This window comes from Anoplopoma fimbria, chromosome 24 (genome assembly GCF_027596085.1).
Source record: "Anoplopoma fimbria isolate UVic2021 breed Golden Eagle Sablefish chromosome 24, Afim_UVic_2022, whole genome shotgun sequence".
NCBI classification, from domain to species: domain Eukaryota; kingdom Metazoa; phylum Chordata; class Actinopteri; order Perciformes; family Anoplopomatidae; genus Anoplopoma; species Anoplopoma fimbria.
In genome coordinates this window covers 23,338,892-23,358,528 of record NC_072472.1, presented here as the reverse complement: position 1 = coordinate 23,358,528, position 19,637 = coordinate 23,338,892, and the positions used below count along the sequence as shown (strand labels likewise).

The window sequence follows — 19,637 nt, the reverse complement described above, 5'->3', positions numbered from 1 at the left end:
CTACTTTTTATGTGAAAATATACCTCTGAGGACTTTCCAGATTAAAATGACATAATAACAGGGAGATTCCTTTTCACTGAAACACGCATCATGTGCTAAACATTGGGGAGGATCCCCTACAGCCTGGACATTCAAAGTGGCACCACATTCTCGGTTATTCAATCAATATTTATTGCTGAAAATGAAATAACTCGATATGTGTATTAGTTACAATCCCTGCAGGGAAATGACGGACGCTCTGCAAAAACCGCTATGTCAGTCGGCTTGTGTGCACAGAGCAGATGCCGATAAAAACAAACAAAAAAAACATCAGGAAGTTGTTTATTAATCACATGCAGCCCTACTGCTTACTGGATGCATGACAGTAGCCAATGCTTGCAGGCTGCAATAAGCTCTGTAGCTGGGCATGAGGAACTTGACCCCCCTCCTTTCTTCCTCAGAGTTTAAATAAAGAAAAGGAAAAAAATAACAGAATTTTCCTTAGCCCGAATCTGCGCTTTTATATGTTTTAAAACAGAACCCATGATGGTGAAAGAGAGGGATCATAGCTCTGTCATGTATTTTAATTTACTGGACACAAAAGACAACCCACACTGCATCTGCAGGACAGTGTCACGAACAGCAAATTGAGTTGTTTTTTTAATTCTCAGATAGTCTAATAATGCAAACGCTCAGTTAACGTGTTATGTGCATAGGCTTCTAGATGATGGTTCAGGAACATGGTGGTAACCTCGACTCTCCAACAGTTCAGTTGTGACGGCGGAGACGGCCTCAGGAACCAAGAGGACAAGTCCCTTCCCTGCAACGTCATCCTTAGACTAACTGTAAGGCAATCTGTTAGTTCTGTCCGTCACTGCCGCAGCCATTCTCTGAGCAGACCATTGAAGAGACAGTAGTTAACATGATGTACAGAAAATGTCTTCAACAAGCTGCTCGCAAAAAAGTACAATCATTAGCTGGATAAAAAAAAAAATTAGAAGCAGCCAAACTATTTGGTAGCTCCCAAAGGTGTTCGTTCACACGTTCTCGTGTTCATGTGTTCAAAGCTACATCTTTTAAAAAAACAATAAAACATCCGATAAAAGAATGGAGGATTTCATTTCGGATGGATTTTTCATTAGTACGTTATGCTGCGAGTATGGCCGAGTGTAACGTCACAGTCCCTGGATAAAAGGTTCTTTCTGGTTCCCTTTTGACACATTAACAACCCTGCTGATGACAGTAGTGTACAGGTGGACTCTTTTAGGAAGACAAAGAAGAAAAGTTGCATATCACTTGAAAACGCTCTCCTGTAGCTAAAGTTCCATGTAAACCTGTTACCTGTTCTGTAGCCGGTATTCCAATCATACACGACTGGTTCTGATGTCTTTGTTAAACACAAGGCTGACTTTTTTTTTTTTTTTTTTTTTTTGCGGATAGCTTTGTTTTACAGCTTTCATGCGCACATTACATCTGGCTGTTGTTCTGACCTTGTTCCACCTGGAATTAACCTTACAAGGATTTTTAAATGAGCCAATATAAATACCACATTTTCATATTATTAGTGTCGAAAAGTAATCGCGTTACTATCTCCCACTGACGTCAGTGAAAAGTTCATCTCCCTTTGTGAATGTGTTGCAAGAGCAGCTCCTGTCATTGCACTTTAAATAAAGATACTAAAGTTGTGCAAATCATACAAACACCACTCTTCTGTTCATCTTTGGTCCTGTTGGTCCACCGTAGGAAACGTATGGATTACAGCAGGGAGAGTTTACTCTTCGCCCTCAGTGTCGGTGAAGTAAAGAGTGACAGCCCACATCGGTCCCTTCTGTCCGTAAAAAAGGCCACATAAGCGCTTAAAAGATTTAAAAAAAATGTTGCATAAAATGAGATAAAATAACCATGCAAAACAATATCCTCTGAAATGCCGTTACTCCGAGACAGGAGGACCTTCATTCACACATGCACACGCCTGCTTTTGCTGGAATATCTGCCTCTTAAAAGGAAGCAGGAAACGGCTTAAAGAGGATATTATTTCCCATCTGCACAGCTTTCCCATTAACAATGCAGGAGCCGGCTGCAGGCTGCAGGCTGGGCGTTAGGGGGAGTAAGTCAGCCAGGAAGTTTGCCAGTGCAAGGTTGAGGTGGAGGTGGTGATGGTAGTAGTTGTTCGTAGGAGGGGCTGAGGGGGTCACGCACGTGGCTCCCCCATGGAGGTAGAGCCGTTGGCCTTGTTCTTATTCTTACTCCTGCGGTGCAGCATGCGGCTGAGCGTGGCTGTTCGGCTGGCCTGCTCCACTGCAGCCGGAGACTCCAGGTACACCAGGTCGTTGTGTGACTGGCTCATCCCCGGGTCCTTGCGCTGGTGACGCCGCCGGAAGAATAGCTTGGCACTCTTCTGGAGGAAGCTGCCTGTAGTTGGGAGGCAGAGGAAAAGCAATATTCATTGTGATAACTTCAGACAAGGACAATGTCAAGATGACACCACCAGAAAGAATCAAACAATACTCAATTGGCAGCAATTTAGAGACAGCTGAAGCGCAGTGGCACAGAATTTGTGTTAGATGGAAATTATGATAAAAATGGCTTGGATGCGACAGGTTGGACTGAAAATATTCAGTTTATTCCTCTTCGACTTCTTTCCTCTGTTAAAGAGCTGCTAACTATAACTAAACTGTACCAACAGAGAGCAGCCGCATAGTCAAACTTCACTGAAGCACATTTGATTGGATTTGATTTGATTAGTATATATTTGCTAATTTCTGTGGATTAGATTAGGTTGATATAAAACTATATTAACAACACTATGACAACTAATTAATTACAAAAGAAGAAAGTAACCTCCTTATCCTCCATGCAGAATACATTCCTACAGCTAAAGGCTGAACAATACCAAATATACCAGTTTTACTGTTACAAAAATTATAAAAAAAATAATAATTGGAAAGTTTCTGAGAATTTAAAAAAGGCAGCTATTGTTACCCAACCAATTCTATTAGTCATTGATAACTGAAGAGTACTAAATAACGTTTTAGTAACAACAGTGTTAATTTGTGCAAATTTAGCATGAATGAATGACACCTTTTGTTTTAGGTTTGCCTTCGTTTGTTTACATTATTGCAATCAGTTGATAAAACTCCATAATCGTATGCACTTTAGTCTGCTTTCATTTGCCGCCCTTTATTAGCGCACAGCAGACTGGAGTAGATCCTGAAATTAGCACAATTTCCTGAATTGGGAATTGATTTTGAATCGAGAGAGGGTTATGCATTAAATCTTGATATACCAAAAGATTCACACCCCTAGTGCCAAAGGTCTTAATATGCAATACATCATATTGCAAGTGAATATCGTTCAGCCCCACAACACTTAATCTAAATCTCTAACAGCAACTATATGATCTACTTTTATCTAGTGATTTTGCATGAACTGAAAATGAATGTGACATTACAGAAAAACTACGTTATCTACTATACTGCAGCAGATACTACACATACTAGAGCACGTAGGGTACTACAAGTAGCTCATAACTTACTCATCTGGACATAACGTGTGCTTAGCACTGCCTTCCTCTAAGGCGGCAGTGATGATAGTTCAAAAAGGAAAAGTTGAACAGTTGGAAAGAAAGAGAGAAAAGAACACAAAAACAGTCTGCATCACCGAGGAGCAACAGATAGACGTGAAAACAGTCACATGGACATTTATCAAGTTTTGCCACGGTTACTCATGACATCAGGAGGTAGCGAGTCCCTCTGTGACCTCTCACCTCTTCTTTTCTTGCAGCTTGCCTCGGACACACACATGGATAGCGAGCTGTTGTCCAGTTCCTCTCCGGTCTGGCTCTCCCAGTCCTCCGGAGGCCGGCCTATTCCGACGGGGCCCTCCTGGGGCTCAGACATGTCTGGAGGGCTACTGCTCCCTGTGGCGATCGCTGCGGTCACATCCTGAGTGGAGCTGGCCTCGGACATGGAGGCGTCCATCGCTGCGGCGTAGCCCGCCATCAGAGCTAGCTCGTCATCCTGAGACATGGGCGTCTGGGAAATAGAGCGTAATGACACGTTTAAAATCAGTTCCTGGTGAAGCGAGATTTACTTTGGTTTAATATTTGCATTGGTTTGTAGGGATTGACAAAACAATGCTGCAGAACTTGATGGCGTAACCACATCCACTACTCTACTTTACCTGACTTTCTTTAAAACATATGGATCGGATTATGGTCTATGAATATTAAGATCTGCTTCTTTCCTCTTTCATGATCCACAGATCGGGAACACAATAGCTAAAAAGTCGATGGAAACTGATTTCCTGAGCAGTAGAGACGGGCCAGACCTCGGCTCTATATTACCCTGTATACTAAATAAGTAAAACAGTCTCTGGTGCTGGAAGTCATCCTTACTTTGGCGATCCCAGAGATGATGATTGTACTCTTCTTCACCGGGGACTTGAGCTTCTGCTTGGCGGACTGGTGGAGCTGTCTGATGGCGGCCTCGGCCACCGGGTCGGTGCCGTTGAGCATCAGCAGCTCGGTGTCAGAGGAGGACAAGGCCTTGCTGACTGTAGCCCCCATCATGGACGCCTGCTCCGATACGCGCCGCTCCGACAGCTTGGACTTGATGGCCACAGCTTTCTGGGTAGGATCTGAGGGAGCACACAGTTAGCTTCATGGACTGCTTCATGGTATGATGAAAGTTGGGTATGATGAAAGTTAAAAAATAAATAGTTAAGTAAAAGTTATCTTCCATTCCTTTTTCATCTGAAGACTTATTTAGTATTTGAGCTGTTAGTATATTCAAGTTTTAGATTTGTCATACAAAAACTTCTAATTGCTCTATTTTCTGTTTGCATTGTTTTGGTTTCCGAGGTATTAGGATCGTGACTACACTGACATTGGGATAAAAAGACTCCTGCTATTCGCTCTGTGAGGCTGCACTTAGGCTAAATGCTAACAACAGCATGCTAACATGGTCCCAGTGACAGTCCCAGTGATGTTGAGAAGCAAATGTTTAGCAGGTATAATTTGTAAATTGGCATCCATAGAGCAATGCTACTAGCATGGCTAAAATAGGCTTGTGTTTTTAAAAAGACCTAGCAGGATCTTTCATAGGTTAAATGTGACTATTGATGAATTTAAAACTGCTTTGTTTTCTTGTAAACATAGATTCAATTAGCAGGTATTTGAACGGAAGCCCTGTGAGGCAAGTGAGGAAAAACAATTCTGGTGGTCCATTTTCTAGGTCTGTTTGGAATTGTCGTTTTTTAAGACATAAGGATCTTGGGTAGTGGTGCACTTTAGCCCCTTGTGGCCGAAAAGAGTATTAAGACAACAAAGATTTTGAAATATGATCTGTCTAGCTAGCAAAACTTTACTCGCAGATTATTAATTTTTTTTTCTGGAATTTTGAAAGATTATACTGGAAATGTTTTTCGTTACCTATTCTTAAGTCCTAAACCCAGGAGAGAAGAAAAACTTGCGATCAGGTTTGGATAAAAGAAAACTCACTTGCCTCTGAGGGCTTCTGTAGCTTTGCATTCAAATGCTATTATTGGTTAAATCAATATGACGAAAATTTTCTCAGCATCAACATATCCATGAGCCTCCCTGTACTGTTCCTTGTTTGTATATAAATCATAGAACATGCCTTTTCTGAATAAGAATCATGTCTGTCAGTGCTGTGTGGTCTCATAGTTTGCAGTGCTATACCTATGTTGAGTCCAAGAGGGGGGGGTCGACCCGGCTTGCTCTTCACCGCGGTGATGGTGGTGACCACCGTGCCACAGGGCATGACTGTACGGTCCATCTCCACCCTCCTGTTGGAGGCTGGGGTGGGAGGGTGCCAGGACCTCACCTCACTGGGCTCCAGGTAGGTAAACTGAAGGATACAATCCCCCCCACAGTTAATGTTTTAACTTTATTCAAAGGAAAAACCTCAGATAGAGTGAAAGAGCTCAAGTATATCTGTTGATATCAAGGCAAACATGTGTAACTATGTCCCCATGTTAGCTGGTATGATGGTCTTACATCAGTAGTTAGTGATCCAGTCACTACGTCTTTGGTCATGAGTGCAAATGTGTGCTGTCCTTTGGGCTGCTTCTTCACAAGATCAAAAGGCACCGACACCTGACCGAGTAATGAATCTGAAAACGAGAAACAGTCTGGTAGTGCAAATACATGTGACGAAATGAACACATCGTTAGATGAATAAACACAAGTTTCAAAAGGCAGCTGGTATTATTTGTTCCTTACTCTCTTGAGGTTGTCCATCATTCATTAACTGAATATTGAGCTCTTTTGATCTTCCGTTCAATTCACTGGCGAGATAGCAAAAACAAAAAACAAAAATCAGAGAAAGAAAGAAAATGCCATGGATAGCATGGAAATAACAAAAAGAAATTAAAAGACAGTGACTACTTGCAGAACAACTTACAAGATAAACGGCTGGTCCCAGGCAGGATTGGTTGTGTTCTTCAAAACGGAGGTGTTAAGTCTCTGTGGAGGATCGTCTAACTGCATTACACACAGAGGATTCATGCTGCCTACAAAGACAGCAGAAAAAAAAACCACAACATGTGATCAAAGAAATAGCTTCAAATTCATAGAAAAAGCTTTTGACAACTGATAACATTAAATGTGCTGCTGCGATCATAAACTTTGCTTTGGTCACTTCTTCCACTTCACTTAAATAGACAAATGAGAAGTCAGTGTAAGTTGTATATATGATGAATTATGCATAGTTTAGTGGAGATTCAAAGTACTGACTGAGAGCTCTTCCTCAGCACCAACCTAATATTATGGAGCACTTACACTGAACTGTATTAGCTACAAGTAAGGCTCCGATACTGTGAAAGCACTGTGTCTTAATGAATTCAACATCAGCAGAAGCCTTAAAGACAGTATATCTGCTACAGCTGCTCTACATATGGCTTCTAGGATAGCCTGCAGGAAGTCTCACAAGTGAAGCTAAGTATAACTGTACTTCACCCAGAGGACGGAAAACAGATAATGAAGTGTTGAAAGCTATGTCATGACTCTGCTGTGCATTATCAAGTGTTGGGGAATACTAAGAGGATGTCTGGAGTCCTGAAAACTGCTGACTCACAATTAGAGAGTGACTCGACTAAGACACTGTTGTTGTTGTTGTTGTGGATGATGTAAAGGTAGAAGGCTGGCCAATAATTTGAACGGTCTCTTGTGACTGAGAACATCTTGTCCTCTAGTGTCACAGCTGACAACACCTTGTTTTCACTCCGATAATAATCCTTGTGCAGGTCCATGCCACTAAACAGGGTGTAATGATACTAGTGTGAGTGTATTATTAATAAATTGTTCAGCTTTAAGGAGCAAATTACTACCTTTGTTAGCCAACGGACAAACCAGTCTCTGCCCTGTTATCCGGAGAGCTTTTGTACCACATGTTGCCAAAACAAACAAAGTCAAGGCAGAAACAGTCCTTAAAAAATGATAAACTCAATGTTGATTAGCTATAACTGAATGTGTGTTACTCCCAGATGTTTAAAAATAGTAGAATCAAATCCTGAAATAGAATAACGGAATTAATTCGGACTAGGACCCAAACCTTATCTGACAATTTTTAAAGGAATATTAAAATATTTAACTGATAAAATAAGTGAAGCTGGGAAATTTCCACACAAGCATAGCCGTTGCCTGTAACAGACAAACAGAACCAGCAGTCTATTAAAGAGACAGTTCAACCCAGAATCCCCAAAACATATTTTCCTCCTACCTATTGTGCTATTTATCAATCTAGAGTGTTTTGGTGTGAGTTGCCTGAGAATTGGAGATATCAGGCGTAGAGATGTCTGCATGCCTCTATACTTGATACTGCCAGCTCACCTAGCACCACTGAGCCAACTTAAACAGGCCCTATTATGCTATTTTCCGGCTGCATATTTTTATCTCAAGTTACAGTTACAACATGTTTACATGCGTTAATGCTCATATCCGCCTTGTTTTTCTCATCCTGGCTGTCCTGGAGCACATCTTCTCACCCTCTCTCTGAAATGCTCCGTTGTAGCACTTGCTCCGCCCTCCAGAAAGCAAAGTCTGCTCTGATTGGTCAGCTAGCCCGCTCTGTTGTGATTGGTCAACATTTCACATTTCAGAAAACTCTCCCTCCAGAGAATGACAAATGAACAATAGCTCACAGTGGGGTTCAAACCCGGGTCTCCTGGGTGACAGACTGCTGTCTTAAACACTACACCATGGTAGTCATGAACATTGGTTCTATCTTTTTCTTTTATGTTTGAGGGTGGGCCAAACTAGCCGGAGAGTTTTACATGACATTGTGACCTCATAAAGTTACAGAAATGAAGGAGAGAATTCAATGGAGCCGTTTCAGGCAGCTCAGGAGCAGTGATTCTGAGGGGGAGGGTAACTCCTTTTAGGCGTGGACTTCAGGTTTTACACTCTACAGACCTTTTACATGTACAAAAATATATATAACACACTAAAGAAGAGGGAAAAAGTGGAAAAGCCTATTAGGGCCACTTTAAGTTATCGCTCACAGGAGGACCTCATTAATGTTACATCCCGCTCTACCATGAGTGTAAACAGATTACATAAACCAGGGTTATGACTGTGATGCAGATGTGAGTAGACTGATGTTGGTTTATGAGCTCAGGACAGAATAAGGACACTAGCTACAGCTGTTCCATCTGAATTTGGGTAACTCTAAATTTCTAAAAAGACAAGCGTCCAACCTGCAGCATCCTCCTCCTGATTCAGTGTCACCCGTATGTTCTTCACCAGCAGCTTCCAGTCGTGGGCTCGGGGGGGTTTTGGGGGTGAAACCACTTGATTGCGCGCTCCCTTTTGGACAAACCATAGTAAAAAACATACAATGTTGATCTCCTGGCCACAATATTAACAGCAACAATGTACGCAAAGTACCACTTTCAAAGCTTTTCCTGTTCAATGCTCAATGCTATAAATGGATCGTTTGTATCATTAATCTCAGAGGCTACCTACAGTATGCTTATCGTACATGTGTCAGAATTAAACTAAAACATTTATGGGGAAAACAACTTCTTATAGCTTGTCTCAGCATCCCAGGTATTTTAATGTGCAGTGCATTTATAATATTGTGTGCAGGGAAAAACAACCGAGCTGAATGTACTCTTGGCCCTGATTTGCACAGGACTTGCATTATGATGTAGAATTCACATTAGAGGTTGTTTTAACTTAGAAAGAACAAACAATAATATACATGTTTTTAACCTATTACCACCCCAACCTTTTTTTAAAGGGGCATGGGTGGGTGACAGGGGATCTTTAGGGGGAGAAAGCAGGTCAGCAGTAGATGCCACATAGAAGTGGTCGACATCATCCTAAAGCTGGGAACCTGACGCTTAATTTGGGATGCAGCTCAGCACTTAGTCAAGTTGTTCTAGTCATAAATATCAATAAATTAATTCAAATAAAGAGTGTAAAAGGGCTTAGAACATTATGGTGGAAGTATATAATCCATCCCCATGCCCACTGATGGCTCAGAAGTTATTGTAGCAATTTTTGGATTTATACCGTTATTTACACAGATACCACATTCAGAACTTGAGGAGCATCATAGAAAAATCTATGCTGTGATATGGTATCTTAAACTTTTGCCATTTGGAGATTTCTGCAAGAATTGCATTTTCCGGCAATTGGATGGCTCTGAAGATGCTCAGTAACCCTGTTATTGTCCGTTTATGTAGGAAATCCATACATCCTCTGAATACTCTAGTTTATGGTTGTAAAGTTCTACAAGACTGTGATTATTCTAGAGGTCACAACATTGAGGTCAAGTTTTAAAAATGGTTTCACGACAATAAAATGGCTACTTTTGGATCAAACATCATCACACGTGAATACAATTTGGCTCATTGGATCTAAAAGAGTCCAGTCTTACCAACTTTATGCAATTCAAAGGTTTTTAGTGACACCATTATGCAATATATATATATATAATATTCAAATACACAATTTTTTCTCGGCCCGTCGGCTGGGCCCGATGGTGGGCTGTCGGACCGAAAACATGTTAAACACATGCACACACTAACAGCTGACAACTGATAACTTTTCAAACATTTCATGGTTACTTCTTTTTAAATTGGTAATTTGCGATATGAGGGAAAATTCAAAACATTTGGAAGAAAAAGGTAATATCAAGGGACCACTTTGGGTACTGCTGACTTGCTAGGCATTTGTCAAAATCTATAACACTAAATGTATGACACGTGATCAAATCAGAAACACATGACATCATGTGACTGCTGGGCAAAGAGCACACCAGTAAAAACATTTCTTTAATGTGTGTAAGCATAATAAACTTATTACACTACGTTATTACAGGCTTTAATTAGGCATGCAGTGACCACAATGACATGCTCCAATTATAAATCTTTTACATTTTTGTGGAGACACAGTGGCTTAGTAGGTTTAACATAATTGCAATAACGCTCGAGAAGCATCTGCATTGCATCAAAATAAATCTGATTAATTACCCTTAGAGACCTTGACATAAAAGTATAGATTTAAACTGCAATAATGTTTTCATGCCACTCGGGTGCTGAAACTCACTATAAAAGACAGAGAGCTTCGGATTAAGGTGATAATTCTCTGAATGTTCATAAATATGAGAAACCCCTCTCACGTTATTTTTGTCGTTTGTCTTTTTATACATTGTTGTAATAATGTAGACTAAAGTCTCTTTCAAGTCTATTTGAAGTACGGCAAACCATGACCTGGTATGACAAACTTGCACACACTTGTCCGCACGGCGTTTTTGTGTGGCAGCTCTCAACATGTAAAGCATCAGGTACGACTCCTTCGCTCACCTTGACCTCTGATGCCTGAGCAGGCCTGCAGCTCAGCAACACAGAGGGACGCGTCGCACACAACAGCTGCCTCAACTGCTCCCTTATGGCTGCTACACTGGAGGTGTTGGCATTGTTCTGACAAAGAGAGAGAGTATGAAATGTCCCACATATTAAAAGCATACTGACCGCATTGAACCAAAAAAATAACCTCCTTTGTATAGGTACATTTAAAAATACAATATAGACTTGTGACATTTCACATCTTGTAAATAATTTTTTTCAAACTCCCTAAAATTGAAAATGAAGTATAAATTACAGGCCGTTAATTTCAACATAAATTCAACAGTCAATTTCTTGTTCTTCTGGTGCAGTGAAACATCCATCCCTATGTTGATGTGCTGGACTTTGTTTTGGTAAATCAGCACTTATACAGGTGCAGGTACATATTACTGTAAAATTACCTGGGTGAAAGTGGGTGTCACCTGCAGCTCCCCTGTCTCCAGGTGAGACACTCCCCAGCTCACCTTGACCTCATCATCAGCTTCTTGCATTTGCAGGTCAAGCTGAGGAACACAGTGGAGAGAATCTTATAGCAAATCTGTGGTCATTTTTTAATGTAAATTACATAAACTTGTCATTTTCATGAAACATGTGGAACACAGTGAGGTTTAGATGTTGTTATTTTGATGTTGTAAAGTGGAAATATCCGGTTTTTGCTTTAACTTACCATTATAAAATAAATGCTGATTGCACAATGGAATGGCTATAGAAAAATGAAACTAGGTGCGTTTCGATTACTTCCCTATAAGCCTCACTTTCTATATGTTATTATGCAAGTGCGTCAACCATTGCACAACAAAAACAGGAAGAGGATAGCGCTTATGTTCTCCCCAGTAGCTATCGGTAGCTATGCCTAGCTACAGAAGAGTATCAATTGAAGTTCTTAGCAGTTACTATCCCCAGTAGTGGAACTGGCAGATGGTAGAACAAAATGCAGTGTGTCCTGTGCAGCGTTGCCAACTCTATTCCACTAAAAATAGCTAGCTCTAACTCCACAAGTGGCTAAAAGTCTGAGGAAAACGGAAAGTGATCAGGTTGTTTTTGCGTCAGTTTTAAACGCTGTCCTATCACTATACCTGCTAAAAGAGCCTTAGATTGTAACCACTGCACCAGTTTTCCTCACATCATGCATTCATTTGTTGACTAACTTCAATGGTAACAAGCAATGTTATGCTGACTAAATCTGAAGACACTTTGTCGTATCTTGAATACATTGTTTTGTGAATGTATTCTAAAGCTGCAATCTCTGGATTCATTTTTAAATACATGAACATTTATTTCATTTTCCTTGTTTTATGAAACTGTATTCTTTCTCTTAAAATCAGGTCCTGTATACTAAATCATTATGATATATACCTTGAAAATTACTTGACAATCATTTTTCAATCTCAAAAATAACCCTGATGCCATGGCCGACACCATATTCTCCACAACAAACAATATGCAACGCCTCTCTAGCCCAACAAACAGGAAGAAGGTTAAGATGAGGAGGTCAGCGATGTGAACATCAACACCTTGCTCAAGAGAGAGAGAAAGTGAAAGAAGAAGAGAGTAAAAATAGGGACCGAAAACAGACGGGGGCCATCCTGCCCCAGCATGCCTGGATTCCAGTGGACGACTGAACAACAGCCTCTGTGATGCCAAACAAAGGCCTCATCAGACAGCAATGAGAATGCTTTGATGGATCCAGCAGAATAATATCACAGGCTGCATTGATAAGCACCGGATCAGTTCATGCGAACAGCTTTGTGTGGAAGGCCATGTTAGCATAATAATAAAACTCCAACCACATGAGCTGAAGAATTGAAATAGTTTGCAGAGAAGCAGCTTATTAAAGACATAATACAACCATTACATTTGTTTCATATCACCTAGAGAGAATTCAAATTATACAACAGATATGTAATTGTGGTGTTACTGCATTGGGACAACACATGTCACATGTGTGTCCCTCATCACATGCGACAGGTCATGTGGTGCAATAGTGTGTTAAAAGACAAAGTACACTCAGCAGCACACCACAGTGCACTGGGTGTTTTTATTGTGTCCATGTAAAGTAAATGCCCTGGGGCTTCTGGTCCACACATCCCAGCACTCATAACATGACGAGCCAAGACCATTCTAGCATGGATGCCAGGTCAAAAGCTCACAACTGTTCCAGTGGATGGGTGGAGACATTTGAAAAGGGGCTCTCTGACTTTTCCAGACTAAGCGCAAACAATTAGAGTGAAAAGGATACAAGAGGCTTCCTTTATGTTCCTGCCACAACAACATATCCACAACCAAAACAAAACCGCCCCCACTCTAATCCCGACTTCGGCTTTGGAGTCTCTCATTCACTCACAGGTCGTATTTATGCCACAATGAGTTCAGCGGGGGAGACAAAGCACCTTATTGGTTTAAAAATAGCCTTAATACAATTGGGTTAGCTTGTATAGCCGCTTATATGCATACTTTGGTGAAGATTTAACACTGACACTAAGAACAGGATCAAGGCTTACCACGGCTTAATGTACACAACCCGCTACACATTACCTTTGACTCGCTTCATTAGAATACTGCAATATTTTACTGATACAATGAGTCCAGTCAAGTTTGGGCATGATAAATAAATTGCTGCATTTTCCAGGTAAGAACAGGGCAGTCATTTGTGTCATACCTCCATCAATCCTGTACAGGCCCCTGACGAATATTAATGTGGACAAAGTGGGCCAGCCGCACTGGAAAACGGGCTTGACAGTGAGTTTAATGAGGTCTTCGGGACGTTTGCCAAGCACAGAAAGATATCTCAACCATTTCATCTAAGACTCCTGGCAGCAGTGAGCCAGTGCTGGGCTGCACATCACGTTCAATAAAATCACCCATTAAACTGAACCACAGTGACTTCCAAAGGATGGAAGTCTGTTTTCAGACAGTCTTAAAGGGATATGCACATAAAAAAACAATATGAGTAATGTTTACTTTCACTACACTTGCCACTTTAATAGATGCCTGAGGACAGACTAAAGAGCATTTACCTGCAGCTCCAGCGGAGCTATACAGGCGGTGTATTTACAAGGTTCTGCTGTAGCCGTGGCTGTCGATGATACACCGAGAGAGAACTGAAGCTTCTCCCCGACCACACTGCAGCGGGCGGCCTGTTGGGAAGACAAATTGAGGCATTAGTGTAATGTAAATATACTGAGAACGCCGGAGCTCAAGCCGTGACAGCATTTGCATGTGACTCACATGTAGTTAAGATAAGATAAGATAAGATAATCCTTTATTAGTCCCGCAGCGGGGAAATTTGCATGAAAAGCAATAGCATGAAAAGCAATGCAAATAGAGAGGGAAACCAGAATGTGTACTAAACTGGAAGGTGCTTTCTGTCGTGATTTCAGTTGGACTGATCTAGAGGCTAAACATCTGCCTTAGAAGAAGTCCATGCCAAACTGTGAAAAAGGAAGAACATCTGTATTCGCTTTCAAATAAATGCATTGTTAGTAGAATCAATAAATCACTTTCACTGCAATGGAATGCATCTGGAACAGAGTAAATTAAACAGAATCATAAGTGTCCTCTTACTTGAAACACGTCTATTCATTGCATTTGTTCTGACTACAGTGGAGGGTGGGTGTGTTTGTGTCCTGTTGGGTATTAGATCACCGTGAGGGGAAACCTAAGCATAGTGCTTTCCTGTCTACCTGCTCCTTTTCGCTGCTGAGCTTGACAGCTATGTAAGCTTCTTAGAGCTCTCTCTCTCACACACACACACACACACACACACACACACACACACACACACACACACACACACACACACACACACACACACACACACACACACACACACACACACACACACACACACACACACACACACACACACACACACACACACACACACAGTGTGGGCAAAAAAATAAGCCTCTGTTCATTAAACTCCCCGCATTCAACAACAGAGCACCTGGTATTTTGCTCCACATCGTGATCGTCACAAAGAAAGGGCTGAGTTTGCATCGGGATATGTGCAAAGCCAACCGTGGCCGGCAACACAGCAAGCAATTTGTCCCTATTTGACCTCTCTCAAAAAATAAAAGCCCTCCGGTGGCAGTTTGTTCTACACACAGTCTGCTGTACATAAATCTGTAGGACTGATAAAAAAGATGCATCATACCAGCATATTTGTAAGCAGAAGCGTTCGTTCATAGAGTCCTGTAATTTCTTTAATGTGCATGTTGACGCGTGAAAATCAACAAATCGAAAAGAATGGGGGACACGTCGGTACAAAAGTTGGCCAAGTTGATGACTCAGTGCCTATCCATTGCAGGCTAAAATGTAGCACTGGTCGAGAGTAGCTCCCTCTCCACTGAATAAGAGAAAGGGAGATTGATTTGAAGGGCAGCTTTTGTCAATAAAGTACATAGAGAGGAAATTAGAAATCTATACGTGTTGGCTGCTGCTGCTATAACCCTAATGAATGCTGAAGCTGCCATGAAAAAAGAAATATGTTATCTTGCCAGTAGTTGGCAGGAGGAAGAGGAGGACACTGCATCTGCACTAAACAAAAGTATGATTGATCCAGATATCGCCCAGAAAAAAGACCCTCTGCATTACTAAAATACTTTATGATCAGTATACCTTGTTCCTGGCAGACTTCTGAAAGCTGGACACTTGGCTGACCATGAGCTCGGATGCTTCAAGATCATCCTCGTCAAATGTCAAAAGAACCGGACTCTGATGGGGAAGAGGACGGAAACATTAATTCAACAAATGTCCATTACGCAACTCACATAGCAGGAAAATGAAGCTGTTGGCTAGTAAATGGTGATCTTGGCTGTAATGCATCATTAGTCATTGCATGTGTTCTGACTTGAACAAATACCCAGTAACAGAGTTGTTGCACTTACAAATCAGTTCACTGCAATGGATTTCACTGCACTTATCCTATTCGTAGTAGTTTGTAGCACTTATTAATCGTATTAGTCTGTTGCAATTATTTCAGTAATCTGCCTCTGCACTATACTTTTGCTCTGGTTTATGCTTTGACATGCTTGTTTAAGAAAGGAGATGCAATGACTTCTGGTGACTAGAGTTCTCTTGAATACCTTGTTGGTACACTTCCTGTGTCGTTTAATGTGCTAAATGACTGTAATGTAATGTAATGTAATGTAATGAACAAATACCCAGTAATAGAAAGAAAACTCTAATGGATCAGGGGTGGGGCAATAAAGTAATTCACACTGCTTGGTGTACAGTAAAAAAAGAGTAGAGTGTTTCTGGTTGTGTCTAATGTTAAAGGACGGGGTGAGATTTGATTAAAGTGGCTGGGGTCTAGCTAGAGAGCAAAGTCACATTCTATGACAACATGCACTTGTATTGGAGTCACCTGTATGCCACAGAGCAGAGTGAGAGGTCATGAGACTTACCCCACTCTTCCTCGATTGCTCATTCAAAGCCCTGCACCAAGCCCTTCTCCACTGGCTTTTCCAGCTTCCCAGTGACAGCGCCCATCCCAGCAGAGCCGCGGCTTCCTCCTTCGCCGCATTGTCCTCGGCTGCTGTCCTCTCATCCCCGACACCCTTCTGTTGGAAATACTGCAGGAAATACAGCAGCAGAGTGACCAGAGATGCGAAGAAAAGTGTGACCATGCACAGCCACTGCGGATCCTCCAAACCCAAATATGAACCGGAACTTTCAAAGTCGGACATTATTTGCAGATGAGAAGGATGATCACAGCTTAACACGCCTCCTCTGAGAAATATCCCGGCAACCTCATAGTCAGTGTTTGATCAAGGGGAGGCTCAATGGAAGCCCACAGCTGGTAGCAGCACAGATCTCAACCCCCAGAACAGATTATGCTTATTGTGGTCCATGTTGCAGTACTCTATAGTAGCTCTCACAAGCAATACAGGTGTCACATATAGACTGTTAAAGAGCTGGAGGTAGTATTCAAGGACTGTCCTCTCCTCCTCTCACTGAATGTTAGCTTAGTGAGCTAATCTTCGCCGCGGTTAGCTTAACTCGCTATGGAGCCGCCAAAGTTTTTCCCAAACGTGAATTATATCCACAGTCCTGCGGTTTAGCTCCACCTAACGACACCCAGACGTTGAAGCAGAGTCCCGGGTAAACATCCTGAAAGAGAAGGCTGCATTTGTCGCTGCTGGACTCGCTCCCGGCTCCAGACAGACTGTACAAAGTTGCTCGTCTCTAAACGGATATGTGGCACAGACTGTAAGTCCCACAATGCACCGCGGCACTTTGCGAGTTTGTTTTTGCCTGGTGGTTTCGCGAAAACTCAACGTGTCACCCAACTGAGGCCATCGGTGTTTATCAAGTATGTCGTGTGCTGTCAAGTATCAAGGTGCTTTTGTGAGTAGATAAAGGAAGTCCCATTAAAAAGACGCAGTTGAGGGGAAAGCGACGACTCCATAAACAGCCTGTTTATAGCCTGTGTACGGCAAGTCGCGAAGTCTACGGCAAGTCGCGAAGTCCAGCAGCCTGCTGGACTTCGCGACTTGCCGTAGATCCCCGCTGTCATCATTACCGCATCTTCCTGCCTCGTTTGTGGCAAACACCTAACGCTAGCCAGCTAGCTAGCTTTTGTTTCACATGTGCTCAGGTTGCACTCGTTTGATGTGGAGGTAGGTTAGCCTTTTGTGAAACTAAATAATACTATCGTGTTTTTAATAAACTGCATTACGCTGTGAGGGTTAGGCCCCGCCCACCCGAAGAGGTAAACAAAGTATATCGTCACCTAAAGTGATCGAGCTGTTACACGGCGGCCATCGTCACCCAGCTCAAACTGTCGCCTGTAAATGGAAATAACAACCATTTCGCTATGAATTGCCGCTCAGAGGTTCTTGAAGTGACGGTGGAGGCCAGGCAGGTGGAAGAAGCTATGCTGGCTTTGCTGCATACCATTTTACTGCATCGCAGCTCTGGTAAATTTCACTACAAAAAGGAGGGCACCTACTCCATTGGCACCGTGGGAACGCTTGATTTCGACTGCGACTTCATCGATTTCACGTTTGTCAGGGTGTCCTCGGAGGAGCTGGACAGAGTGATCAGAAAAGCTGTGTCTGAATTCAAGGTATTTGGTGGTTTCAACGTGTGATTGTTGACTGTAATACTGCTGCAGGCCTATCATCTGACGGTTTTATGAAATGCTTTGGTTACAGGATGCGTTGAGCAACTCTGGCAGTGATGGCATGGGGCAAATCTCCCTGGAGTTTTACCAGAAGAAGAAGTCTCGCTGGCCCTTTTCTGACGAGTGCATCCCCTGGGAAGTGTGGAGCATCAAGGTCAACGTTGTCAACCTGGCCAACGAGCAGGAGAGACAGATCTGCAGGGAGAAAGTGGGCGAGAAGCTGGGCGAGAAGGTGATCAACGTTGTTGAGGTCATAAACCGCCACGAGTACCTACCAAAGATGCCCACCCAGTCAGAAGTGGACAATGTTTTCGACACCAGTCTCAAAGATGTTCAGCCGTACCTTTACAAAATCACATACCAGATCACAGACTCTCTGGGCACCTCTGTGAGCACGACAATGAGGAGGCTGATTAAAGACACTCTGGCTCTGTGAGGATGCTCCAAGACAGAGAGCAGAAAGATCTGGGCGATTCTATCCATGACTGTTTTTTATAGTGATAGCCTGACAACTCTTCTTTTTTTTTTTATGTTCAGAAACACAATTTGACAGCTGTACTGTCAGTGTAAGCACCTAATCAGTAACTTAGTTTGTTGTCTCTGCTGTGGTTTTGGTATTGCTTGTACCTAAGAATCTTGATAATGTAATGTTGATTAAAAAGATACTTTGTTTTTGCAAGCTAGCTCAAATTATCTTCACCTTTTTACTGCCTAGGAATGTAACTTTAACACAGTAGCAAATAACACTATATATCAGTTAAATTCTTTCATAAATTTTGTTTAGATCTGTAAATTATTGTTGGTCTTTGACAATAAATGTTCATTGTAACTGGTGGTACTCATAGTCAACAATCATAGCTCTTTTATACAGCGATCAATTCTTTAAACCTACCCAGCCTTTGAGATGATAACAACTGCTGGCGAAGATTGTTTTTTTTGCAAGTTTGCGAGCACATTTCCTCATCTATGTGAAAACTTCCTCTTTGCACACGGTTTCATGGAGAGTTTGACCTTACACATGGGTAGGACAGGATTTCCAGTTTGCCATTTTTCCACATTAAAGCAAACACCTCCCTAGTTCACTCCCGAGTTTTCCAGCCAAAAAATGTTCACTGTGGCCGACAGCTTGAAAAACATCCCCCTTGATCAGGGTTGTCTGCCAACTGGATACTGTGTGTCCGTTTTCACTTAATTTAGTCAGTTAAAGAGGACATATCTCAGTTCCAGGTCCATCCCTGTATTCTGGGTTTCTACTAGAACATGTTTACATGTTTTAATTTAAAAAAAACAAAAAAACACATTTCTTATACTGTTCGTCTGAATATAGCTGTATTCACCCTCTGTCAGAAACACTCCGTTTTAATGCCTGTCTCTATAAGCCCCCTTATGAAAAAGAAGAGTCCGTTCCAATTGGCTTGCAAGAAAAATATGTAGCAATATTGTGCACTTTTGCAAAGGTTATCAGCCCACAGAAAACTGACTGGGTCCTATTATTTCACAGTATGTGGGTTGGTAGGCACTCCAAATACCAACGTGTATTTGCACAGGTACTGAAAAAGTGAGTCTTTAATATGTCCCCATTTATCGGCATCAAACAAGCTCACTGAGGGTTATGGAAAGTCCTACAAATGTAGTTTAATGTTTTTTGATTAAG

At 41.9% G+C, this 19,637-nt stretch overlaps 2 protein-coding genes across 2 annotated transcripts; one reads left to right on the top strand and one right to left on the bottom strand.

Annotated features, from left to right (window-relative positions):
• Positions 1-9: 9 nt before the first annotated feature.
• Positions 10-17,308, bottom strand: LOC129113792 (C2 domain-containing protein 2). The gene is made up of 13 exons (XM_054626270.1): positions 16,263-17,308; positions 15,475-15,570; positions 13,872-13,991; positions 11,256-11,357; positions 10,813-10,929; positions 8,698-8,806; positions 6,405-6,513; positions 6,224-6,288; positions 5,999-6,114; positions 5,681-5,849; positions 4,376-4,617; positions 3,746-4,013; positions 10-2,391 (listed from the first exon to the last, which is right to left on the bottom strand). The coding sequence occupies exons 1-13, from the start codon at positions 16,542-16,544 to the stop codon at positions 2,171-2,173; spliced, it is 2,016 nt and encodes a 671-aa protein (XP_054482245.1). The 5' UTR covers positions 16,545-17,308; the 3' UTR covers positions 10-2,170.
• Positions 17,309-17,359: 51 nt separating this feature from the next.
• atg101 (autophagy related 101) lies at positions 17,360-18,666 on the top strand. The gene is made up of 2 exons (XM_054626335.1): positions 17,360-17,926; positions 18,015-18,666. Exons 1-2 carry the CDS (start codon positions 17,675-17,677, stop codon positions 18,417-18,419), a joined length of 657 nt encoding a protein of 218 aa, XP_054482310.1. The 5' UTR covers positions 17,360-17,674; the 3' UTR covers positions 18,420-18,666.
• The last annotated feature ends 971 nt before the right edge of the window (positions 18,667-19,637 follow it).